Below are 26,537 nucleotides of genomic sequence, written 5' to 3'. Positions count from 1 at the left end.
GGTTGCCATATTTCAAAAAGTAAAATAGTGATTTATTTTTATTTATTTTTTAGCTTTTGGAGCTGTTTCCGCTGCTTTTTCCATCACGTTGCTGTACATCCAGGTTTCCCCTGACCTTTTGCCAGTTCGGCATAATTCCCCCCCCCCCCATTTCTACACCTGAAAACCAGAACATGTCAGGAATTTTCCTGACATATGGCAAGCCTATTACTGCATTTGGTAATGTGCTTGTGTCTATGCCGTATAAAAAAAAATGAGAATACAAAAAATGAAAAAAGAGTGGCTTTGTTTAGCTAGGTACAGTGTATAGTCAATTAAATACGGCCACTTGAAGGGATTATTTTCATTCTACACTGAATTTGTGTGAGCGAGAGCACACGTGTGTGAGAGAGAAGGCCCAAATCAAGGATGGGAAACCTAGGGGGGTGAGCTTTCCCCAGATATTGAACTACAACTCCCATCAGCCTTAACCAGCATGGCCAATGCTTATGCATTATGGGCGTTGTAGTCCAACATCTAGGTGGGGGGGGACACATCCCCAATAAGGTTCCTGGCTTTATATCCACTAACAAAGCACATAAGCAGATTTCTCTCTCTGGGGTGGAAGCCTGTCTGGGAGTTAACAACACTTGGTGCATTTGACAGGGGCGGACTGCACCCCACAAAAGCTTTATGCCACCGCAATAGGAAGGCGATTTAGGGGCCCTGGAGTCCCTCCCTGTTTCTCCACAAGTGGGGTCCCGTTAGGCCCCGCGCGTTGCCATGGCGACGGGGGGAGCGAGGGGAGGCCTCCGGGGCGCTGCGAGGCGCTGTGAGCCGAACCGGGGAAACGCAACAAGCGTCCCTGACTGAGCGGCGAGAGGGGGGCGTGTGTGTGTCTCGTTCGCCTTTGGTGGCTGGCGGTGTGTGGGGATTTCACCCCCACCCCGCTCCGCCTGACGAGGAAGAGCGAGCGGGGGCGGCAGCAGGAGGAGGAGGAACCGAAAGTGAAGCGGCTTCGGAGCAAGGGGTGTCGGGGCGGGGGCGCCGGCCGCTTGCGGGCCGAGGAGGACTCGGGTGGTTTCCCTCATGAGGAAGAGGCGGGCCTGAGGAGGCCGACATGTCCGACAACGGCTTCGACCGGGCTCCCGGTGCGGGTCGAGGCCGAGGGGGTGGGGCTCCTACGGCGCCGGAGAGCGGCGCCCGCTTGGGGATGAGCGGAGGAGGAGGAGGAGGCGGCACCAGCAGCGGTAGCAGCAGCAGCGGCGGCGGAAGAGGCTTCGGGGCTCCGTCGCAGCTCCTCAAGCAGGGCTTCGCGCACCACCAGGAACCCCTCCGGCCGCCCAAGACGGCGCCCCCGGGGGCCGGCGCCGCCGCAGGTATTTGGCCCGGCGCCGCTTCCTGCGCACTCCCTTCACGCCTTCCCTCCCACTTTCGTGTTTTGTGTATTATTATTATTATTATTATTGGGAAGTGGAAATGTGGTGGCCGACCTCCCCGCATAGCCTTGGCCCGGCGTCGGGAACCTCCTTCCTCGCAGTCATAGCTGAGCAAGAAAACATAGGAGCCAACTCCTAGGGGCCGGGAGGCAATTTTTGGCCCTCCCACCAAACAATAAAATATTTGAGGGGTTTCCCCCCCCCAAGTTTAGGGGCATTGCCATTCCAAGGGTGTGCGTGCACTGCGTAATGTCATCGATTATGCGGGGCGGGGCTTACCTACCCCCCTCCCCATGTTTTATTCAAGTTGGCACCCTGGCAGAAAGTGTGCAAACCTGGCTGGGGTGGGGGAAATGGGTGGTTCCCCCCTCCCTCTCTTCCATGGGGGGCTATGCAGGGGCGCCTTTAGAGGGAGATTGTGTGTGTGTGTGTGTGTTTTGGGGGTGGAGGGGTGGATGGGAGAGACGGATAGAAACCAACAGGGTGCATTTCAACACAGCCCTGTTGTATCTTGGTGTCTAGCGTCATGCACCGCTATTCCTCAAGAGCACCTCTATTTCTGGCCGGCTCCGCATACTGGGTGACTATATTTATTTGCGTCGGCGGCCCTGCTGTAGTAATTATATCACTGGGCTGTGTTGAAATGCACCCTGCTGGTGTTTCTATCTCTCCCATCCACTCCTCCACCAATGTTTTTGCCATTTCATCCCGAATAGATGCAGAGACGGCCTTTTGAACTTCGGGAATTGAAGCCTGCAGTCCTTTGCAGATTTTCTTTGGGAATAAACCCCCACTGGCCATGATGAAGTTAGGTCCCCCGTAGGGTAGAGCCATTATTTTACTTCCTGAAGTCTCTTTGGTTATTGGAATGGCATTAATGTTGTCCTGATTTAAATTCTCTGGGCAGGGTCGAAGAATGGGATTAGAATTATTACGTTACCAAGGGCTAGGTGCACTTTTAAAAAAAGATTGGGATGGTGTGTCATCTTCCCTGCATGCCCCTTCCTCTCTGTAGACTGCCCTTGAATGCGGTCTGAAATAGATACCATATGTATGGTTACAAACAATGTGTTGATTTATATTTGTGCAAGTTTGCTAGTGTGTAGTGCAGTATGTATAATTTGACCTTCCCATTCCATTAATTGGAAATCTGGTCCTTATATGTTTCTCACTGGGTAGTAAGATGGTACTGTTGATTAGAGAGGAATCAAAAGGTAAAGGACTCCTGACAGTTAAGTCCAGTTGCGAACGACTCTGGGCTTGCGGCGCTCATCTTGCTTTACTCGCCGAGGGAGCCGACGTTTGTCCACAGACAGTTTTTCCGGGTCATGTGGCCAGCATGACTAAGCTGCTTCTGGGAAAACCAGAGCAGCACCGTTTACCTTCCCGCCGGAGCAGTACCTATTTATCCACTTGCACTTTGACGTGCTTTCAAACTGCTAGGTTGGCAGGAGCTGGGACCGAGCAATGGAAGCTCACCCCATTGTGGGGATTCAAACCGCCAACCACAGCGCCACCCACGTCCAATAGAGAGGAATAGGGCAGGGTAAAATAAGAACTTGTGTGTGGGTGTTTTTCTTGAGGTCATTTTCCTTTCTGAAGTCTAGCCTCACTTATTTGAAAGCAGGTTCTTGTGAATTAATAGGAATTCTTTTTAAGTATATACACTCAGGATTGGAATGGATAGCAGCCCAGTCATAAACATGATCATTCAGAGTAAGTTCTGCATAGTTTAGTTTCATTGTTTATAGGGTTGCATTGAACCCAGTGAAACTTGCATTAAAGTAAGCATGTTTAGGAGATTATGGTAAAAATGTCTTTGAACTCTTCATGGAGCTTTTGTGCCCATGTGGAAAAGGGCTGTTTTGAAACTCAACCAACATTTTAGCCAGTGTTAATTTTAATTACTGATTCAAAATGTAAAAAGCAATTAGTCATATAAGAAGATGCAAGAAGGCTGACATCTTGAAACATGAGGATTCAGCAGTAAATTTGACTGAAATCTGTTGCTGCTTCTAAGGAAGTTTCTTGTGTATTTTATTTTTACCACTCTTCTATTAAAAATGTTCATGGCGATTATACAGGGCTTAAACTTTAAAATTGAGCAAGGTGGCAAGATTCCCACATCTTGTGTACTGCATTTAAAAGAAGTTGTTGCCTTTGAGGAAGCAGCTACACAGTAAATTAGGAAAGCAGAATATGTTATCTGCTGTAAATAAGTGCCTCGCCTGCCTTAACCCTAAAATTTAGGACAGACAACATATTCATTTAAAAACTTAATCTGTAAACTTCTTGGGACAGAGTTGCTTATGCCTGCCATCCATAGCATAGACTATACATTGATGATACAATATATTTAATTACCTGTATGGGTTTTATCCAGTTGGTGCCCTTGATTCAGCAGAAGTTATCTGGTAACAGAGAGGAAGTGATTGTTTTTTGTCATCCCCTTTTGGTGGGACACAGGTGGCGCTGTGGGTAAAACCTCAGCGCCTAGGACTTGCCAATCGTATGGTCGGCGGTTCGAATCCCCGCAGCGGGGTGCGCTCCCGTTGCTCGGTCCCAGCGTCTGCCAACCTAGCAGTTTGAAAGCACCCTCGGGTGCAAGTAGATAAATAGGGACCGCTTACTAGCGGGAAGGTAAACGGCATTTCCATGTGCGGCTCTGGCTCGCCAGAGTAGCTTCATCACGCTGGCCACGTGACCCGGAAGTGTCTCCAGACAGTGCTGGCCTATAGAGTGAGATGGGCGCACAACCCTAGAGTCTGTCAGGACTGGCCCGTACGGGCAGGGGTACCTTTATCTTTACCTTTACCATACCCTTTTAAGTCCCTGACACCCTTAAAATCTGTTGCTGGGCGGGGGGGTTTAGGGGACACTTCAGAACATGTTTCTGGAGATTGTAGGGGACAGGGAAATGAGCTGAAATCTCCTCTCCACTGTTTGCTGACACCTTTGCTGGAGCAACAGCAATAGGAGGACCAATTGGATTCTACCCTATGAATTAAAATGCCTTTTTAAATACAACAGAAAGACTGACACATGTCTGCTATTTTGTCTGAAATGTGGCAAAAAGGCTTAATAAATACCTTAAATTTTGAATATTTTTCCTCTTATACATGACCAGGAAAAAGGTTTATGTTTTGGTAATGCAAAACTTTGCTTTATTCTGTATAATCTTCAGTGCATAAGAATTATTACTTTGTATTTGTAAGGGGTGCACAAGAAGCTGTCATGGTAACACCTGTTGACTTAAGGAGTGTGAGATACATAAATATACACACACACAAACAAGAATCTTTATTTACATTCTGAGGCAAAGCTATGCCTCAAAATTCAAGCTCTGTTTGAATTGAAAGAACAGGGACAGCCTAATGTCTTCAATATCTAATGCCAATTAATTCAGGTTTTTTTAACAGTTACAATCCCCAATTATACATTTTTTAAAATATATAAGTGATTATTTTATATTCAGTTTTTATTTTTAAAAAATGCATCCCAGAACTTCTTCGAAATGCATTCTAGTGGCTAGGGAATACATAGGTTATAGTACAATCTTCTGTGTGATCCAAGAGAGCTATGGTGGATTACCAGATGATGACACTCCAGTCTTAATAACTAGCTAAAATCTAGGCAATAACAGATTGACTGAGTGGGGGACTTGTTCAGATCCCCATATCAGTATCACAAGCTTCATTCAGGTGGTCTGCACCATGTCAGCATTAAATATTCATATTGATTTGTAATTGTATTTTATTGCTTCTTTTATTTCTTATGGTGTAGTATTGTATTACAGTTTGAAGTCGTTCAAACTGTAATACAATAAAATCCAATATAAGAAATAAAAGCAATTAAGAAAGCAATTAAAAATAATGCAGTTATCTAGCACAGCATATTGCAGTAGCTATAACAGGCAGGAAATATTTAGTGGTCAGCCAAGATGCTCAGCAGTTTTCAAATGCTCTGTGCAATAAAATATTTGGGAACCACTCTTTTTGATTCTTAGTGGACAATCCAGTGGTTCCTGGGAGTGCATCCCAGCGGCCATAGGATGAATTGGATCCCTCCTGCTTAAGTCAGAAAGGGAGATCTGAGGTTAAGAGTTTAGCTCTCCAGTGCTAGAAGCTCCTCTGAAGTCCTCACCCAACTGATAATGGAGCTTCAACCCAGCATTGCTAGGATCAAACAGGTGTGTGTTGGCTTCAATCCAGTGACCTCTTGGCCCCACAACTTGTCCCCAAATTGGAATTGAGAGTGTCCAGATCTCTCCCTCACCTTATCCTCTCGTTATTACCAATGAAGTAGAGGGGGTGTAAAAAGGCATCTCCCACCGACCTGTGCTGGAAATGAGTGGAAGGGCACTCCCTCTGTTCTGCCCTGCAACTTGAGCCCAGAAGGGCATAGGATGAGATGATAGAACTGCCTTTGAATTTAGCTCTCTGTCTCACACACACCATTTAGGATTGCGGGCTTCAACTATTAATGATTGATTGGACTTTGAGTGGGTTCTTTTTCTTTCTTTTTTCTCTTTGAGATTAAATCTTCTCTGAATTTCACTCTCCCTCCCTGCATTTTTCCTCGTGTGTCATGTCTTTTTAGATCATGAGCCTGTAGGCAGGGGCATTTTTATGCTAAAGGGCAGGGTATAAATATTATTCTCACATTTGGGGTTTTCCTGATGTGGTATGATGCAGCTCTTTATAACTTTATGAACACCATGTATATTAACAGCCACCCATACGCCTGTGGCAAGAACTGTGTCTAAATTGCATATCTTCTCTAGTAAAGGAATAAAGCCATCTCTCAGCTGTCATAGAACTGCCTTGTGTTTAAGAGACTGCACTACAATGATAGTAAAGTCTTTTAATTATTCCTAGCTTTAAAGCTGAGCTTAGTGTCCTTTTTTCCATGGTTGACCCTGACAAAAGTGGTTTATTTAAGTGCTAGTGGTTGCATAATGTCAATAGTGAGAAAGAGAAACAATGAGCAGAAGAGCAGAGATGCCAACAAGATTTTGGGCGCCCAGTACACTGGTGGGGGGAGTATTTTAAATGAATTCTGGTTGAAACATGCAAACTCAGTTTCTTCATATTTTAAATTTTCAGAACAGGCAAGAGCTACATCTTTACCAGAAAAAAATAGTTCTAAATCAGGAATGGCTAAACCTCAGGTGGTTGTGGCTCCAGTGGTAACATCAAAGCTTTCTGTGAATGCACCTGAATTTTACCCCTCAGGATATACCCCTAATCTTACAGTAAGTATTTAGCCTCCTCTCTCTTCCATTTCCAATCAAGTGAGGCCAATGTGAACATTCTGCTAGACTTGTTAATCTTCTTTGTAAGAAATGACTTTGATCTTGGAAGCTGAAAATTCCATCTCTTGGTGTTTTAGAGATCCTTAAACACCAAATGGTTTAAAATGAAGAAATCTCCCGCCCATAGACACTTCAGTGCTGCTGTTTGTCTGCAGCTTTTGATTTGTCTAATAGTAGGTCAGCTAGACAATCTGTAAGCAACATTCAGTTTGCTGAAATTTTGAGAATGCCTTAGGGACTGCTTGGAAAAGTTTGCTCTTGAATGACATGGGGTTTTGTGGATAAAGCCTTCTAATAGGCCTTGGCTATTTAAAAATATAGGGACGCGGGTGGCGCTGTGGGTTAAAGCCTCAGCGCCTAGGACTTGCCGATCGAAAGGTCGGCGGTTCGAATCCCCGCGGCGGGGTGCGCTCCCGCTGCTCGGTCCCAGCGCCTGCCAACCTAGCAGTTCGAAAGCACCCCCGGGTGCAAGTAGATAAATAGGTACCGCTTACCAGCGGGAAGGTAAACGGCGTTCCGTGTGCTGCGCTGGCTCGCCAGATGCAGCTTGTCACGCTGGCCACGTGACCCGGAAGTGTCTCCGGACAGCGCTGGCCCCCGGCCAATAGATGTGAGATGGGCGCACAAACCCCAGAGTCTGTCAAGACTGGCCCGTACGGGCAGGGGTACCTTTACCTTTACTATTTAAAAATATATGTATTAGTAGTGTGTATATATAAAAGTATACACTTCACTATATCTAGCTGACTGATCTGAGAGGACAGCCTCTCCCTCTTTTTTGATTACGTGCCAGTACTGCACACAGCACATTATTAATATTATTAAGAGTGCTAGTATACTTGACTTCAAATACCCTTCCGTAAAACTAAGTATCTTTTGCTATCATGTAACACATGGGTTGCCATTGTGGATTTGGGGAGGGCTATAAGTTGGAAGGGGAGGCAGACAGTCCATTTATATACTGTTTCTGGTCTGTATGAAAAAAATCAGCTTGCTTGCTTTTTTGCGGTAGCATCTCTAAACAGCAACAGTGTTTACATTTTATATATGCACGTAATAATTACAAAATGAATAAATATAGAAGATTTTACTTGAGGAAAAAATTAGCTAATTAGAGTGTACGTATACACACAAACACCAACAGCAAGTATTCATGGTGTGTGGACAGGACAGCATGGCTCACCATAAGATTGTTACCAAGGCCCCCTAGTAGAACTTTATGCCCAGTTTAAGACTGTTCCAGGGTTGTGTGCTTTTTTAAACTTCAGATTGCTTTATTTATTTATTTTGCCTTCCGCTATTATTGGTAAATATAAGTTGTTGAAGCCATTTGAATGAGAACTGATAATAAGTTTAATTCCAAAGCTGACTATAATCGCTTTTAGGAATCTTCTTTGGAAGATGGTTGTGATGGATTTCCAACTCTAACAGAATATGTGCAGGACTTTCTCAACCACCTTGCAGAACAGCCGGCTTGTTTTGAAACTGAAAGAGCACATTTTTCAGAAACTGTAAATGCTTGTGTCACTACAGATGAAGCATTACAAGAACTTGTTGAGCTCATATACCAACAGGTAGAGTGTGTGTGTGTGTATATATGTCATGTTTGATGGACAGGTTGCATAATATATATAAAATATCTACATGAATTTCTAATCTCACATTAACATTGGATACATCAAGTTTGCTTTTATTAAAATAAAATAAAAGATTGAGCCTTTAGGAGCTTTTGAAGATCTGGATGTTAATTACTTACACTAGAGATGAAGCTTTTCATACAATTGTAGATTTGGAAGGGACCTCAAAGGTCATCTAGTCCAACCCCCCACAATGCAGGAATCTCAACTAAAGCATCCATGACAGATGACTATCCAGCCTCTACTTAAAAACCTCTAATGAAGTAAATTTCACCACCTCCCGAGTGAGACTGTTCCACAGAGCCGGCTGCAGGGGAACAGCCTCTGTTAGACTCTGTTTGAGAGGAGGAGGAGGGGCTGGCTGCACCCAGATCCCCTCGGAGCAGGAGGAAGAGCCGGGTACTGGGGCAACGTCAGCCCAGCAGGAGGTGGGGCAAAAAGTGGAGGGTGTCCTGCTGGTGCAGACAGCGTCATCCGTTGGGGCCAGCTGGTTCATCTAGTGAAGACTGAGCTAGGAGAGCTCGGACTGCAGCTTCTGTGTAATTACTAAATAAATCTAAGAGTAATTAACCTGTCAGCCTGCCGCATCTTGTGTGGGAGAGACATCGTAAAACCTGACAGAATCTTCTTTCTTGCAACTTTAAGCCATTGGTTCAAGTCCTGCCCTCCAGAGCAGGAGAAAACAATCTTGCTCCATCTTCCATGTGACATCCCTTTAGATACTTGAAGATGCCTGTCCTATATCCTCTCTGTCTCCTCTTGTTCAGGCTAAACATAACCAGTTCTCTCAACCGTTCCTCATAGGGCTTGGTTTCCAGACCCTTGATCATCTGGGTTGCCCTCTTTTGCACACTTTCCAGCTTGTCAGTAACCTTAAATTGTGGTGTCTAGAACTGGGGACAGTATTCCAGGTGTGGACTAACAGGAGCAGAATAGAGCAGGACTATGACTTCCCTTGACTGCGACACTATACTTCTTTTGATGCAGCCTAGAAGAGTGTTTGCTTTTTTGCAGCTGCATCACACTGTTGACTCATGTTAAGCTTGTGGTAAACTAAGACCTCTATATCCTTTTCATGTTTACTACTGGCAATCCAGGTGTCCTCCATCTTATGTTTGTACACCTGATTATTCCTGCCTTAGTGTAGAACCTTACATTTGTCCCTATAAAAATTCATTTTGTTAGTTTGGGCCCAATTCTCCAATCTGTTAAAGTCATTCTGAATTCTGATTCTATCTTCTGCAGCATTAGCTAACCCTCCCAGTTTGGTTTCATCTGCAAATTTGATGAGCATCCCTTCGATTCCCTCACTCAAAATTGTTTATAAAGACATTGAACAATTATGGGTCACTTTTGTCCAGGATGATGAGAAACCATTTGTGATCACTCTTGGGGTTCGGTTGGTCAACCAGCCACAAATCCACCTAAGAGTTACCTTGTCCAGCCCACATTTTACCAGCTTCTCCACAAGAAGATAATGGGGGACTTTGTGAAAAGCCTTTCTGAAATCAAGATAAGACTACATCCACAGCATTCCCCTGATTCACCAAGCTTGAAACTCCTATCAGAAAAAGAAATGAGATTCATCAGGCATGGCTTATTATTGAGAAACCTATGCTGGGTCTTAGTTATCACAGCAGCCTCTTCTTAGTGCTCACAGACCGACCGTTTAATTATCTGTTCTAGGACCTTTCTTGCTATCAATGTCAATCTGACAGGTTGGTAGTTGTCTGGACCTCCCCTATTCTCCAAGTATTATCAAAAATTAAAGACAAAGGCTCAGAGATTATATCTGCAAGTTCCTTTAGTATCCTTCAGTGCAGCTCATCAGGCCCTGGAGATTTCAAGTAGCTGGGTATTCCCTTGCCACTTTTTCCTATATTGGGCTGCAGCTCTCTCCTTGCATCATTTATTCTGTTATTACCAGGCTGGACACTGCTTTCATTTTGGGAGAGGCGGAGGCAATGTAGGTGTTGAGCAGTTCCATCTTTTTTCTGTCACCCAATAGCATTTGTCAATCATCTCCATGCAAAGGACCTACTACTTGCTTGTTCTTCTTGCTTTGAACATAGCTGAATAAACCTCTTTTGCAAGCCTGAGTTCATTCTGAGCTTTGACCCTCCCAACTTCCCTGCAACTGTTGCCTATTCATGTGTACTCTTCCTTTGTGATTTCCCCTTTCTTCCATTTCTTATACATGCCCTTCTTACATCTCAGCTCATCTGTGAGTTCCTTATGCAACCCCACTGGTTTCTTTAAATGCTTCCCACTTTTCTTGTTGGAATTGTCTGCATTTTGTGCCTTCAATATTTCACCTTTAAGAAACTGCCATTCATCTTTGAATCTTTCTGACATGGAATTTCACCCAGTACTTCCTTAAGCTTTTTTTGAATCCAGCTTCTTAAAGTCCAGAGTGCATGTCTAACTACATTCAGCCTCTGTACAATGAAACTCAAGAGGCCGTGATCACTTCCTTCCATGGTTCCTAGTACTTTCACTTCGTTGATCAGCTCTTCCTTGATAGTGAGGACCAACTCCTTGCAATTTTGCCATGCAAGTTTAAAATAGTGACAGAAAGGTGTGTGCCTTTGAGTAATGGGCTGCAGAATGATGATACTCTCCCTGTTTTTTAAAGTCTGGTATGAAGGAAACCTACATTCTGTGATATAGGTTAGAAATATTTGTTTAATCTTCACTGAATGTATTTTAGTACACAAAGCAAATGGAAAAGGGTAACCAACTCTTATATCCAAAGTAGTATGCTTTTCCTTTTGGGGGACAGTTCATTTGCTTTATGAAACCTTATTGTAACCTACTTAAAATTTCAGGAAATGTTTTAAAAATAGAATATTAGTTCCAGTTTCAATGCTCATAGTGTCATAGGTCAGGGCACGTGTAAATGCCAATTCAGAAATCAAAGTTTAAGTAGCACTTCTTAGATACGAAATAGGAAAATACCTCTTTGTTCCTCATTTTCACTTGCAACCTTCTCCAGTGTTTGTTTACTGGAATGTAAGGCCTTCTATGTTCAATATGGCCTACTCCAAAGGAAATACGTATTGCTTTCTGAGGCTACTTAATGTTATTTTTGTGATATCATTCCTTACTTCTGTTAGTTGGCATTTCTTTTAGCGTTGGAAAATGCAGTTCAAGCCATGGGCATTATGTACTTTTGTCTTACTAGCCATACATCCAAACCGGAAGATGGCCCAATTAATTTAAAGGCTGAATCTCTAAAGCAGAGCTTTCCAAACTTTACATGTTGGTGACACACTTTTTAAACATGCATCATTTTGCAACACAGTAATTTTCAGTTTTACTAGCAAAACGGAGGTTAAACTAACCCCTTTCCAGCCCCGGGACGAGCGCAGGGAGCATTTGCATGACACCTACACACTGCAGCCGACACACTAACATGTCACGACACAGTTTGGAAAGCTCTGCTTTAAAGAGCGTCCACAACTTGAAAGAGATATCTGCCACTTTGCTAACTTTACAATGTATCCTGTAGTTGTTTTTATATTTCACAATGCACTGGTTTTTGCATCTTTTTCTGCTCCGGGTATTGTGTAAATTCAGCTTGATAATATTTACTATCAAATGTTGAGGATGTAGAAGATGTCTTTCTGCCAAAAGTGAATTTGAAACCTCATGGAAGTTTTGAAAATGAGGACAGAGACCTTGAATTGAACTCTTTTTATCAATTAGAGGACTAGGCACAAAGATAACTCACAACTACTTTCTGAGATGGCTGTGAGTGGGAGGTAGCAGTGTTGCAGCTGTGGGACTTAAGGGAAGAGCAAGGAACTAAGTGTTTCAAAGGCGAAAATTATACCAAGGGGGCACATGAGTATAAGAAAGGATGCATTATAATAAATAAGAACTGAGTTAACTGACCCTTAGAGGAGGCCTAGCTGGTGGTGGTTGTTGGGGCCTTTAAAAAACAGTCAGTGATATCTGGTTAGCTGAATATTGTTCTTTTCACGTTCTTGTGGAAGGGTCAAGGAAAATATTTTAAGTACAAGAAATCCACAGCATTTTGTAATTTTAATTCCAATTATTCTTTTGTTTGAAAGGCTACATCTGTTCCAAATTTTTCTTATATGGGAGCAAGGCTGTGCAATTATCTTTCTCATAATCTCACCATTAATCCACAAAGTGGCAACTTTAGACAATTACTGCTTCACAGGTCAGTATCTGTATTTTTATAACATTAAACAGTCATGTTCAAAATTGGTTTGATTTTCTTGTGTTTCTTCCCTGCTTAAACATCTGATTCAAGAGATTGCCCAATGGACTACCAGAACAATTTTATGTGTTGCATAATTATATTCTGCTCTCTTTACATCAGAGGCCTTTTGGGATTTTTGCCTCATTTTGCTTCATTTCTTCTTTTCAAATGTTTTGGCTGGCATGTTCTAGTAAGTAAAACTTACAGATTTTATAGTAATGAAGGAGACGCTGCTGACAGTCAACCAGCCTTAATTTAGTCTGTGTATATTCTATATTCTCTCCATGTTTCCAAGAGTCCCAGCTTTCATTTTTAATTTCTAGCCTGCATAATTGCAGAAAGCAAACCACCTTAAATTTTTTTTAGATAAACAATCCGTTGTTTTCCTCCCCCACCCAACCAAGAATACATTTGTGTGTGTATCTCTAAGTCTTCCCATGCTTATAAATAATACCATATATATAAACTTAACTGCAACTTGTATAACTTAGTGGGTAAAGAAGCTGGGTGCCTATAGTGCTGAAGTTCAGCTTTTTTATTCTAACAAATGAAAAGTGATGAACATGCTTGGACATTCAGCTGGTATATTTTCTCTGGGTGGAATCCAATGTTGCCCTATTACAAATGTTCCATCTGTGTAAGCGTTTCAGCATGCATTCACGGACACAGTTGGGATGGGTCTCTAGTAATCTGGGGAAGTTTTGCCTCTTCACAATTTTATCTTGGACAACATCTCATTTTATATTGCATTATAGATCTCGGTGGAAGCTATTGACAATTGAGTCAGTCCTATCTGCATATCCCTTTCTTAATTACACAGGAGTGTAACTGAACCCAGAAATATATAGCTAAATATATGAAGGGTGCATTTAAGTTAATGGCAGCAATCTATTTGAGTAGTGAACAACCATACTCACGAAATGAAGCCCTGGATATGCAATTGTTTCAAATATATGCCATCCCATTTAAATCTATCCTTTGCCTATTATTCCCCATTAATACTGGCTTTTAACTGCAGGTTTTTAATTTTTTTGTATGACTAGAACTGACTGACGTTGAGAATATTGCTGATTAAAACATGTCTTTTCTAGGTGTCGAAAAGAGTATGAAAATAGAGATGAAGCTGCCAAAGGAGATGAAGCTGCACGGAAAAGATTTCATGCATTTGTGCTATTTTTAGCTGAGCTTTATCTAAATCTAGAGGTAAAGGGATTTGGTTTTAAAAAAAAATCAGACTAGTGGTGAGAAAAGGATCTAAGCGTACATTTTGACTATAAGTTAAAAGCAGTAAAAATCTAAAAATAAGTATCATACCTTTAGCGTAGAGTTCTCTTATTTATTGCATAATTTCAGTAAAATTATTATTTCTGTTAAAGTGTCCAAATCCTTGTTGAAACATCCAAGTGCCTTTTTGCTTACTTGCCAAAACATTGGATGGTGTGAACTATATATTCCTTAATGAGCAGTTGAGTAGAATTCTGCTACTATCCTTTATCACTTTATTTCCCTAAACAAAACTGCTATACACTCATTTATTCTTAACATGAAGCATTTTATCCCACTTGGTGGTTAGAAAGAGGTCCCATAACCACGTCACCATTGGTAAGATGGTCCCTGCTTTGAGACTTACAGTATAAAATACATGAAGGAAAAAGGATCGGAAGGGCAGGGAGGACTTCAAGCAATATTTCCTAGTTAGTTCTTCTAATGACCATCTAGAATGGAAAGCGTTTGAGGCCAAGAGGAGTCAAAAGTTGTTGGGTCCTTCAGCAGAACTCATGGAGAGACCTACATTCCCAGCTCTTTCCCTCCCATGTAGCCTGATGGAATGGCTGCCGTGGATGACAAGGTTTAGTCTAGTTTCATTGTAGATTGAAGTATTTTCTTTCTTTTCTAACCAAAACTGAGAGTTTAAGGGAAGGGCCAAAATATTCTTGAGGGTTATTCAGACAGTAAAGTTAATCCAGAATTATTAGGTGATTAGGAATACTAGCATGAATGTATCAATTTCTAAATACTTTATCTGCCAGCCAGCTTCCTAGAATTAGGCTTCTTAAGCCTAAGTAATGTAGTGCAATTGGCAAATAAAGTATTTAGTGTAGTTAAGTAGCATTGATTTCAACAAGCTATTATAAAAGGTGGCTTTAAATTTCCTCTTAGCTATTCAAGTGTACAAAATCATTATTCCTGATTTAGCAAGCAGGCAGAATATATATATTTGCAGAACAAAGTAGTCTTGTTGATTTTTAAAAGGGGGAGAAGATTTACTGCTGCCGAAAAGAAACGTAGAGAAATGGCTCCCCAAAGCCAGAAAAGAAAGGGGAGGGAGTGTGTTCTTTAGCCACATTCTTAACAGGGAGGAAGGTGCGATGCTAAATTTTCAGAAAGAGACCCACAGGTGGTTTAAGCATAGTGCCATCTGTGCTATTGACCTTTCTTTGTTCTATGGGAGGAGCAGAGTGGTTTGCTGAAAAAGCAAAGGCAGTCTGCATCTGCTCAGGGCATTTTTACTGTGTTCTTCTGGGCTAGTAAAAGTATTTTTTACTTCCTATCCCAGATATAATGTATAGACCCCTGATCATGGGCTTTTGGTTTATGGTTCTGTGAGCAGCTAGTTTTGTATAGGAAAATACAATTCCAGAAACTTGGGTTTAAATGACTTGCAGTATTTTTAATTTTGAAATCATCAAACCAGTGGTTCCAAACTACACAAATTTTAATGGCATGTAAACATTCATATGTACGTTTTTATAGGTAAAAGGAACTAAAGGTCAGCTAACCCGAGCAGAGATTCTTCAGACTGGACTTCATGAATTACTGAACACCCTTTTCTCTAATCCTGTGGACAACAATTTAACCTGTGCGGTGAAGCTACTGAAAGTATGATGTTTTCATTATTTGTAGTTGTGTTCTTATATGTGTTTTGGGGAACTTTTGTTAAAACGCTACTAATACTGATTCGGACATTAATTACTTTTTAAAAAGTGGATTTTTATATGCAGGCATAGTGGATAAAAGTGGTGAACATGGCCTGGTTTTTTGTGGGGGTGTGGTTTAATCTTCACTAACTCATGAAGTTCACTGGCTGGACATATCTCAAACTAAACTACCTCTGAGCAAACATGAGAAGATACAGATGTGATAAGTAACAGTCTCTGTTACATCACGTTGGCTTTGTTCTTTTATGTGTAGAAGGACTTCCATGCATCCAAGGTTCCTTCAGCCTCAGACAATACATTCTACAGGGGTTTGACTAACAGAAGCAGCTTTTTTAGGAGGCATATAGAGGCCACAGTGTAGAGCGGGGAGAGTAGGAAAGCCATGGCAAGCAGAGGTTTGCTCATGCAAATTTGGACCCAGTTCATTATGTATAACCATTTTAATCCATTTAACAGTTATCAGTCAATCTTGAGAATATTGAGGGAGGGGGTAAATACAACCCTCACCCCACGCATTTCTTTTAGTATTAAGAGTTGTTTTCTACATCATACTTGATCTAATCAGGGTGCCCAAACTTTTTTCAAAGAGAGCCAGATTTGATGATGATGATGATGATGATGATGATGATGATGATGATGATAATATATTATTTATACCCCGGTCATCTGGCTGGGTTTCCCTAGCCACTCTGGGCAGCTTCCAACAAAATATTAAAATACAGTGGTCTGTTAAACCTTAAAAGCTTCCCTTAAACAGGGCTGCCTTCAGATGTCTCCTAAAAGTCTGGTAGTTGTTCTTCTCTTTGACATCTGGTGGGAGGGCGTTCCACAGGGCGGGTGCCACTACCGAGAAGGCCCTCTGCCTGGTTCCCTGTAACTTGGCTTCTTGCAGGGAGGGAACTGCCAGAAGGCCCTCGGCGCTGGACCTCAGTGTCCGGGCAGAACGATGGGGTGGAGACGCTCCTTTAGGTATACTGGAATTCAGAATGTGATTAATCATAAAAATAGGTTTCAAGAGCATACAACCAGTGGTGTGCAAAGCTTGGTGGTTTTATTATCTCCCCTACTATGGCGACTCTAACAGAAGAATAAAGAGATCTATGCATGAGGCTGTTACATAGGTGTGGCATAATAAATACTGGAAGAACATCCAAGCAGCTTCTTGTTTCCATAGAAGGATATCAAAGTAGCTTAGATTTGCAGGTTGAGGTGCTGCTTTTTATTTTTATGTTGCTTTAAGAGTTTTAAATATTAAGCTGTTTAGAAATGCATTTAATCAATTAAATAATTAAAAAGTATTATGAAAGCCTTCATCACAGACCCTGTGATTGCAGAAATGTCATTAACCTTAAAGTCACATTTTGAAAATGTCTGCTAATAGTATGTGTTCTTTAGTTGACAGGCTCAGTACTAGAAGATGCATGGAAAGAAAAAGGAAAGACTTATATGAATGAAATGATACAGAAAATTGAAAATGTTGTCTTGGATGCAAATTGCAGCAGGTAGTGAGAAAATTCATTGCTTCCTAGCTTTCCATTTGGGATGATTACTGTTCTTTGCCATCTCTTAAGGTGAAACAGCTTTTATTTTTATTTTTATAAAGATATTTATTAAAGTTTTTAACAATAAATCCTCAAACACACAAAATACAATACAAACAATAAACGAAGGGAAAAAAAGAAAGAAAAAGAAAACAGAAAAATTAACAATGAAAAAAGATACAACAAAATCAAATGTCCAGAAATCATATTTCTATAACCTTTCGGACTTCCTCACGTCTCCCTTTCATGCGTTCCCAATTATGAAATTATAATCAGCAATTTATCGCCTTATTTCAACTCTTATTTTATAGTTTTCACATATTATATCTCCAACTTTAAATAATTTAGTCAAATACTTAAATAGTTAATTTAGACATAATATATATCCAGTTTTTATCTTTGTTTTTAAACATCACTTATTCTCAAATTTCTTTCAATTAAGTTACTGGTACCATGTTGTTTTCTATCCTGCATCCTCTTAACATTCATACAGCTTACAATATTTTTGTAAATAGTCCTTAAATTTTTTCCAGCTTTTTTAAAGCTTTCTGATCATTACTGTAGTTAAGAATTGTTGTTGTATCTTTAATACAACTTGTGCTGAAATTTCTGACATGGTTTAAGTCATACTGCTTTCAAATAGATGAGTCTTTGGTAATCAATGGGTGGAATCCAACTGATGCCATTGTGCTCACTGATATGCTTTTGATCCAGTAGATGCCTTCACTAATGGAAGGAGAGGGGAGGTGATTTTAGGCAATTTTCACTGCTGCCTGCATCATCCAGCACCCAAAAAAAGTACCCCCAGAAGAACAGCACATCAGCAAAAATAGCCTTCCCTTCTCTTCAGGGGTGTGGGTGTGGTCACCAATGTCATGTTTGTGTTGACTGAATGAGAGTATTGACTTCAAATTCAAAGTTGAGGTCTTCAGATGAAGGGTGGTATACAATTTAATAAATATATAAATGTAAATGATTACTTTCCAAATTAAATTGTCTTTGGCAATTAGTTAGAACATTGTTTTAAATGAGTTCATGAGCAGCTGTGAATGAATGAGCAACAGGTATCTGTTTTGTTTTGTTTTGTTTTGTTTCTCCCTTATGTTCTAATTGCAAGCAGTGAGTAAACTACTCCCTCGTGTTGGAAATGCAGTGAGTTTTATTATGTACTTTCTTTTTACAGAGATGTAAAGCATATGCTTCTGAAACTGGTAGAACTACGGTCAAGTAACTGGGGAAGGGTGCATATAACGTCAACATACAGGGAAGCAACTCCAGAAAATGACCCTAATTACTTTATGGTAATGAATAGTTGTGTTTCCTCTTGCTTCAGATGCATTTATCAGACTATGTATAAAGTACTGATAAAATGTGGAAGTAGTTACTGATAAACACAATCGTATTTTGATTTCAGAATGAACCAACATTTTACACATCTGAAGGTGTGCCTTTCACTGCAGCAGATCCAGGTATGTCAACAACTTGATGCCGGGGGGGGGGGGCAGTTAGGCAGAAATTATCTGAGGAGCTCATGAAGTTTGATATTAAAGAAAACCTCTGTAAAAATGTACAGGCAACTCCCATTTTAGGCGCGACCAATATATGCACCATCCTGCACACATTCACAGCACTGAACCCCGAAGTGACTTCACTGAATCATCAGTAAAGGGGTGGGGCAGAATGGGGTTTTAGCGGCTATTTGAGTGGGTTTGCAATTTCATGCAAGCGCACAATGACCTGGAACAAAACCTCTGCACAAATGGGAAGTTTCCTGTATTAACATTAGGTGGAATTCAACACTGAACAAGCTTGCCGCTTGGCAGATGGAACAATCACCCCTTTCCTCTTCCCACATACTGTTCTGGGTGTTCTCCACACACACACACCTACACCTGAGCCAGTTTAAGAACGCGGGGGGAGTCCCATTGCTCAGGCAGAAGCCCTTTCACAGGGTTTACACTAATGGGGCTCTCTTAGTGAATCCCACCCATAGCTTTAATGTTAGTTATGGAAGGATTAGAGGGCACACCAGTCAGGAAGCTAAACAAGAACTTTGTTATCTCTCCCTCTCCAACAAGAACAGAACAGCAACAGGAAACCCTTGACTCTGGCCAGGCACCTAAACAATAGCCCTGTTCAGGTATTAACACCTGACTAGGGAATGGCAACTTGAGTAGTGTTAGTGCACTCCAGCCTCAACCATGTAAGTGCCACCGCTAGCCTTCCCATGTTGAACAGAAAAGTCTGAAAGTGGTCAACTGGACTTGCTTAAAAGCCCCCTGCAGACCTTCCTGCTCAACATGGGAAGGCTGGGAGTGAAACTGGAATGCGGAACCATTACGGCTTTTCTCATTTGTTAAGGAATTATTGGCAACAAATTACAGGATTGAAATAAAGTTTTTCCTCTGTGATTGCTGTGAATTGAAGCCTTGTGGTATTCTACCCCTTTCTTGGTTCTTGCAACCTTTTTCTTTCGTGAGAGTGTGAATTTGTATCATTGCATCTGCTTGCTGAAGCAGCTTGTTAATTTCACCTAATCTTCTTAACCTTACATTGATGGAATGGAGTGCAACAAAGTGATGTGCCTAAAATCTTGTAAGTGGTACCCGAAACAGCATCAAATTTACACTGATCATGCTTTGCACATCTGTTACTTAGATACATCCAAACATTTATTTGTGTATTACTGACTGTACAGTTTTAGTTATGGGTATAGTGAATGAACTAAACTTTGAAATGCAGCTTAATTTTTTTAATAAAAAATTCTACCATAGATTATCAAGAGAAATACCAAGAACTCCTTGATAGACAAGATTTGTTTCATGAGTATGAGGAAAATGGAACAGACTTATCAGGAGCTGGAGATCCGTAAGTTCTTGTTTCAGTCTGACATTTTAATCTAGGCATATCCTGGCTTCAGTTTGTTGTTTGAAATCCTGAATTAGGGCACCCCTTTTCAAGAGTGTTTTTATCAAAACTTGACCTTTTAAAAAATCATCTTATAAACAATGAAGTTTCTAATGGGTATGCCTCACCTCTTGTAATTTTGCTTCGCTGGCATTCTCTGGTGCACCAATCAAATTATATCTGTTTCTACTAAAACAGTGTTGCTTTTGAAGATAAAGTTTCTGTACATTCAGGAAAAAACGGCTTGGCTCTGATCAGAAAGCCTATTCTGCTTACAGAATCCGTGTCTCAAACTTCACAGAAGAGCACTGCACAAGAAAAAATGGAATTATTGTGATAGGGTGTCTTCCATTTGCACAAGATCGTTTTCCTTTTTCTTATGAGGACTCCATATATTTAACTGTTTATAGCTTGAGTCTTCCACACATGTGTAGAGCAAGCCCTAGTGATTGGAGCACAGACAGTTGCTCACAGGAAAGCAAGACTTGAGAGTATTAAGGTATAACAACAACAACAACAACAACAACAACAACAACAACAACGTTAAATCATATGCAATCTGACCATTAGGGCTTACTTTGCAGTGGGAAACGGAATGCACCCTGTATATATACAAGTTGCAGGCGCACTGTACCACAGCTCCAGAAACTTTATTGTGCAAAGTCTTCCACTAGCACTTGCGCAGCATTTTGCAAAATCACACTAATGAGTAAACTCATTGCTTTCACACTTCTTTGAATCCAGTGCTGTGTAAGTTTCTTTTCTGAAATATTGCACAACCTTATTCCAAACACTTGAGCATTTTGTAATCATAATGCAATTGGAAAGATGAACTTAGCTTGTGCAGAATACTTCCATGTCAAATCGGCTCAATCTGTTCTGTTCATTGTCAAGGGTACATATAGGTATAAAAATGGGGCTTTGATCCTGGTGTTTATCTTGCTCTCAAAGATTATGTCTTCTGTGACTGGAAAAGATAGTCATCTAACATATGGATTCTTTTGTAGGTATTTTGATGATGATGACGATGACGATGAGATGGACCCAGAAATTGAAGAAGCATATGAAAAATTTTGCTTAGAATCAGAACGCAAAAGGAAACAGTGAAATGCTACACGTGAATAATAGTGTTGTGTTTTTTAAAAAGAAGAAAAACAAAAACCAGCATAGGTATGAATAGCAAATAGAAGGGATGGAAAATCTTTAATATCCATACCAAACAAAGGAAATTAAGTTTATCCTAGCAGTTAAGTTATGCAATTTCCATTTTATTAAACAGAATCTGCCAAAAAAATGTAAACTTAAATCCTGTAACTTAAACAAGTGTATATATATATCATAGTTTATTTTATGTACAGTTAAATAAACAGTGTTTTGACTGGAACAAATTTTATTTCAAACATTTCACCTTAATCTGCAAATCTAAGGGTTGCCGTGGTACATTATCACTTTTTTAAGAAAGGAAAATTCCTAGAATCATAAAATACACTATGACTTTGCAATTGTACTTCCTCGCCTTTGTATAGGATATGGCTGTCATCCTATATTTTTTAGGCTCATGAACTGCCAAATGTTTCACAATCATGAAAACTCCTACTACTCATCCACCTTGGGGTGAAATTGAAAATCTTCACATAGAGTATTGCTCTCCAACAGCTAAATATGGTAGGCATTTTAGTTCATAAAGGTTTTCAAAGAAATTCACTTGGTTAAAAGGTCAGGTTGGTGATCTCCCAAAATGCTGGTTCAATTTAGATGTCAGGTTAGTGTAAATGAGTTTGGAGGAACAGGCATGTCTTCCGCATTTATACCTCTTCAGCCCAACCTCACATTTGATTCCTTCCTTCTGCCTTTCCTGATTTACCTTAGCCATAGTTTGTCATGATGCATAAATTGAGCAAACTATGATTAGTGCTAATCAGGATTGCTTACAAATCATGGTTTGCAATCCCACTTCACAGTGATGGAGGGAAATGGAAGTCTCACACCATCTCATCATTTACTTTCAAGAGAGAGTGATGTCTCAATTGAGGAAATCTATTTGTTTCCCTCCCCATATTCTTCAAAAAAAAATTTGACATGATTCTGTTTTTAGTTCAGTGTTGCACAATAATGTGTTTTGCTTTGAACTGTAATGCTCAGAAATTGGCATTTCTGTTACTTCTCAATTTGGTAATTTAGATACCATATACAATCACTTGTATAGAGCTAAACAGTTTTTTATTACAGAAAATAAGCCCTAAATGTTTGCTGGTTATTGTCCCTTCCCTTTTTAAGCATCTATTTTTGTCTTTACGAAATGTTGCCCAGGAACATGTCTGGCTTTTTTTGGGGTTCCTCGTTTTATATTGAATAGATTAAGTAGAGTCTATTTCCTAACACAAGATGTGTGTGTGAAATTTCCCAAGCAGTAGGTAAAATAACTTATGTAAAGACAACAGAGGTTGTAAATATGCATGTAAATAGTGCTGTTTAATATTGCACTGTTATAACTTGGTACAGTTTGTGTCTGTTAACAAAGTTAGCATCACCTACATCTTTCGGCTGTTAATTTGTTTAGCTTATGAACATCCTATTTTGGAAAATAAACTCCTTTGTTTTGTTGGGGTATGGTTTTGGTCTTCCTTTTATGTCCTTATTTTCATAGCATGAGATGTTACTCGATATTCCTTGCTTTTCGTCTGCAAAGCAGCATCTCTGTAGCTGCTGGCCATCATTTATCATTGTCCTTTAAGAAAGCATATTCTAGGTAATAATACTATTAATATGCAGCAACATCAGGCCCACTGGTTTGACCCCAGGAACATGGATACCCAGGGTGTGTGGGCGTCTGACATCAGATGCACACACTAGCGGGCATGCAGGCCCCCATGGTGCAAAAAAAGTGGATGCCCAGCCCCTTCATGGGGAATGTTGTGGGGGCTGGAGCCTATGAGCAACATAGTTTCATCTGTGATTACTGATACATAATGTCATGTTGCCAGCTTATTTTGTGTGCTTCCAGTTGAACCCGTGCCCAAAATGCTTGAGTAATTAAATTTGTGGTTTTTTTAAATAAAATATTTATTAAAGTTTCACAAATTATACAGACAAACACAACAATACAAACAAACACAAACAAAAAAAAGAACAAGTATAGTTTCAAACCCTTATTTTCTTATAACTTACTTCTCCGGCCTCCTCATACCTCCCCTTTCTGCATTCCAATTTCAAATTTTAATTCAGCAAATCCTCACCCTTAAATTTATCTAATTTTTAACCTTTCTTTTCTTTTAACTTAATCCTTACAACTGTAATCCACTCACTTAATTTCTAAACCAGCATCATTCTAACATTCATTAATTTTACAATGTTTCTTAAGATAGTTCTTAAATTTCTTCCAATCTTCTTCCACCGTCTCTTTTCCCTGGTCTCGGATTCTGCCGGTCATTTCTGCCAGTCCCATATAGTCTATCACCTTCATCTGCCATTCTTCCAAGGTGGGTAGATCTTGTGTCTTCCAATACTTTGCAATGAGTATTTTTGCTGCTGTTGTAGCATACATAAAAAATGTTCTGTCCTCCTTTGACACCAATTGGCCGGCCATGCCCAGGAGAAAGGCCTCTGGTTTCTTAAGAAAGGTATATTTAAATACCTTTTTCATTTCATTATATATCATTTCCCAGAAAGCCTTAATCTTTGGGCACGTCCACCAAAGGTGAAAGAATGTACCTTCCATTTCTTTACATTTCCAATATTTGTTATCGGGCAAATGATAGATTTTTGCAAGCTTGACTGGGGTCATGTACCACCTATAAATCATTTTCATAGAGTAATTAAATTTGTTAAGCACCACCTGCAAGATGAGACTAGCAAATACAGTTGATTGATTTTAAATGAAGGCAGTTTTTAAAACCCACAAAAATTGGTGGTGATATCCAGCCTTAGTCATACTCAAAGGAGATCCACAGAAATAAACGGATTTAAGTAACAGATATTTCAATGGGTCGATGAATATGGCTCATGTTATACCACCCTTTAAATCTTCTGATTTAAAGCCTTTCACAACTACAGGTGGAAGTAAAACAAATATGCATGCTTCAACTGTGACATCCCGTTTAGATACTTGAAGGTGCCTATCACATAGCCTCTCTGTCTCCTCTTGTCCAGGCTAAACAATTCCAGCTCCCTCAACCGGTCCTCATAAGGACTGGTTTCCAGATCAACTTGATCACTTCTCCATGTGCACACATTCCAGCTTGTCAATATCCTTCTAAACCTGTGATATATCAAAGGCCTATTGTTGCTGTTTTTTGTGTTGAATATATCAGTGGCGTAGCGTGGGGGGTGCAGGGGGAGCTGGCCACACCGGGCGCAACATGTGGGGGTTAGGGTTAGGGGGCGCAAATTCATGGGTTAGGGGGCGCAAATTCATGGGTTAGGGGGCGCAAATTACTTGCCTTGCCCCGGGTGCTGACAACCCATGCTACGCCACTGGAATATATGCCATATGGTAATTTATGGACCGAATAGGTATCTAAAGCCATTTGTGCATAGCAAAATATGTATTTTATCAAAGTAATTGATATAGAAATGAGCAAACCAGTGATATTTTAGGGAGCAGGCTGGCAGGCGGGGCCCATTACTTACATCAGGGGTCATCAAACTTTTTCAGCAGGGGTCCAATCCCTCAAACCTTGTGGGGGGCCGGACTATATTTTGAGAGAGAAAATGAACAAATTCCTATGCCCCACAAATAACCCAGAGATGCATTTTGATTAAAAGGACACATTCTACTCATGTAAAAAGACACTGATTCCCAGACTGTCCACGGGCCGGATTTAGAAGGCGATTGGGCTGGATCCGGCCCCCGGGCTTTAGTTTGCCTACCCATGACTTACATCATAGGAGCCTACACAACACAAAACACTGCTGAGTGTAGGTTTTATTTTATTTGTTTTATATTTGGGAAGTGTACATCCAGTTTTTTCCCTTTAAATTTTTTGGGGGCCCCCAAAAGCTATGACTTGTTTAGTTTATAAGTAAATCTGGCACTGTAAGAACTATGCAATCCCACAGCACACCCTTCCGAGGGCTCGCGCGATGCAAGCCTCGAAAGCTCATACAGTATTCAACGGGGAAACCGGAGCTCCGCCTCCTCCTCCTCCCCGGCGCTGCTAGCCCGGGTGATCCGCCCAATATTCCTCTCCAACTCCTCCTGCTGCTGCGCTTCCTCCCGTCGCGCTTTCTGGTTGGTTTCCCCGCCTTTCGGCGCGCCGTCTTGAAAAGGAAAGGAGCCGAGTTGCTGCTGATGCTGCGCTTTCGGGTAGGCTGAGCTTTCTCCTGCAACTCTCTTGGTGCATCTTTGCGTCTTTCCGCGTCGTGGCAGTGCAGAAGTGGAAGGCTCTCTAAGCTCGGCCCTCTAAGGTAGGGGGGTGGCGAGGGGGCAGAAGGGGAGTGGACGCAGCGCCGCATTTACGTATACGCTAAACAAGCTTAGGGCCCCACTCTTGGGGAGCCCACAAAAAATTTAAAAGAAAAAACTGGATGTGCATTTCCAAAGTAAAAGATTTTTTAAAAAATTAAAACCTACACACGGCAACAGTGCTTTGTGTTGTGGCACTATGAGTTAAACCACAGAGCGTAGGACTCGCCGATCAGAAGGTCGGCGGTTCGAATCCCCGCGACGGGGTGAGCTCCCGTTGCTCGGTCCCAGCTCCTGCCAACCTAGCAGTTCGAAAGCACGTCAAAGTGCAAGTAGATAAATAGGTACCGCTCCGGCGGGAAGGTAAACGGCGTTTCTGTGCGCTGCTCTGGTTCGCCAGAAGCGGCTTAGTCATGCTGGCCACATGACGCGGAAGCTGTACGCTGGCTCCTTCGGCCAGTAAAGCAAGATGAGCACTGCAACCCCAGAGTCGGCCACAACTGGACCTAATGGTCAGGGGTCCCTTTACCTTTACCTTGACACTTCTTAGCCAGAGCAGCTTGCAGAACTGCATGTGTGTAGACTTTAAAGTGGGGGTGTCTGACAGAATCTTCCTTCCCTGCGCAGATTCTTGGCCAGCGGTAGTCAACATAGCACCCTCCCTGTGTTATTACGTTTATATCTCACTTCTCCTCCAATAAGCTCAAGGCAATGTACAGGACTTCTGCCCCTCCCATGTTTTGTCCTCATAACAACCCTGAAAGGTAGGTTAAACTCAAATATAGCAACTGACCCAAGCTCTTCCAGATCCTGGAGAAAGAGGCTGCTTCTCCCCAGTGGGTACAGTGGCAGTTGAGGTAGTTTAGATTCATAGTCCAGACATTGGCCCTGTTGTCTACCTTGTGGCAATAAAGGGACAGAAAGAAAAGGTTAAAAAGAGCACATCCCTTGACACTCCGTCTAAAACAGGCACAGGCAAACTTGGCCCTCCAGATGTTTTGGGACTACAACTCCCATCATCCCTAGCTAACAACCAGTGGTCATGGATGATGGGAACTGTAGTCTCAAAATACCTGGAGGGCTGAGTTTGCCTATGCCTGCTCTCAAACTTCTGTGCCCTGCTTTGTTTTCAGGAGGGGAAACTAG

General features: G+C 41.3%; 2 protein-coding genes and 1 long non-coding RNA gene across 9 annotated transcripts in view; 2 read left to right on the top strand and 1 right to left on the bottom strand.

Annotated features, from left to right (window-relative positions):
* LOC309542913 (uncharacterized protein C5orf34 homolog) overlaps positions 1 to 26,537 on the top strand; it is a 427,157-nt gene that overhangs the window by 381,647 nt on the left and 18,973 nt on the right. For 2 of the 7 annotated variants that reach the window (XM_082241952.1, XM_082241948.1), the window contains exon 1: positions 25,238 to 25,393. The exons of 1 other annotated variant lie outside the window; for it this stretch is intronic. Coding sequence is in view for 1 of the 6 variants with exons in the window: in XM_082241947.1 (XP_082098073.1) it covers positions 26,103 to 26,155 (53 nt within the window). In the remaining 5 variants the exon portion in view is untranslated. Of the gene's footprint in view, positions 1 to 23,446; positions 23,471 to 25,237; positions 25,394 to 25,998; positions 26,156 to 26,193; positions 26,321 to 26,537 lie in introns of those variants that run through there. 4 more of the 7 variants (XM_082241950.1, XM_082241947.1, XM_082241951.1 and 1 more) reach the window with 4 other exon arrangements.
* On the top strand, positions 806 to 22,595 carry PAIP1 (poly(A) binding protein interacting protein 1). The gene is made up of 11 exons (XM_082242060.1): positions 806 to 1,358; positions 6,524 to 6,672; positions 8,118 to 8,306; positions 12,446 to 12,558; positions 13,692 to 13,803; positions 15,355 to 15,480; positions 16,935 to 17,041; positions 18,264 to 18,381; positions 18,495 to 18,549; positions 19,855 to 19,948; positions 20,995 to 22,595. Exons 1-11 carry the CDS (start codon positions 1,100 to 1,102, stop codon positions 21,092 to 21,094), a joined length of 1,422 nt encoding a protein of 473 aa, XP_082098186.1. The 5' UTR covers positions 806 to 1,099; the 3' UTR covers positions 21,095 to 22,595.
* Positions 22,061 to 26,289, bottom strand: LOC309514310. Its single transcript, XR_014211911.1, has 2 exons — positions 26,185 to 26,289; positions 22,061 to 22,715 (listed from the first exon to the last, which is right to left on the bottom strand). It is a non-coding gene; the product is annotated as an uncharacterized lncRNA (long non-coding RNA).

This window comes from Podarcis vaucheri (assembly GCF_965113315.1).
Source record: "Podarcis vaucheri genome assembly, chromosome: 11".
NCBI lineage: Eukaryota > Metazoa > Chordata > Lepidosauria > Squamata > Lacertidae > Podarcis > Podarcis vaucheri.
This window is presented reverse-complemented; position numbering and strand designations above follow the sequence as displayed.

Coding starts and splice junctions, on each gene's coding strand:
- PAIP1 (XM_082242060.1), top strand. CDS start 1,100: ATGTCCGACAACGGCTTCGACCGGGCTCCCGGTGCGGGTCGAGGCCGA. Junction 1,359..6,523: donor GGGGGCCGGCGCCGCCGCAG/GTATTTGGCCCG, acceptor TTAAATTTTCAG/AACAGGCAAGAGCTACATCT. Junction 18,550..19,854: donor TTTCACTGCAGCAGATCCAG/GTATGTCAACAA, acceptor ATTCTACCATAG/ATTATCAAGAGAAATACCAA.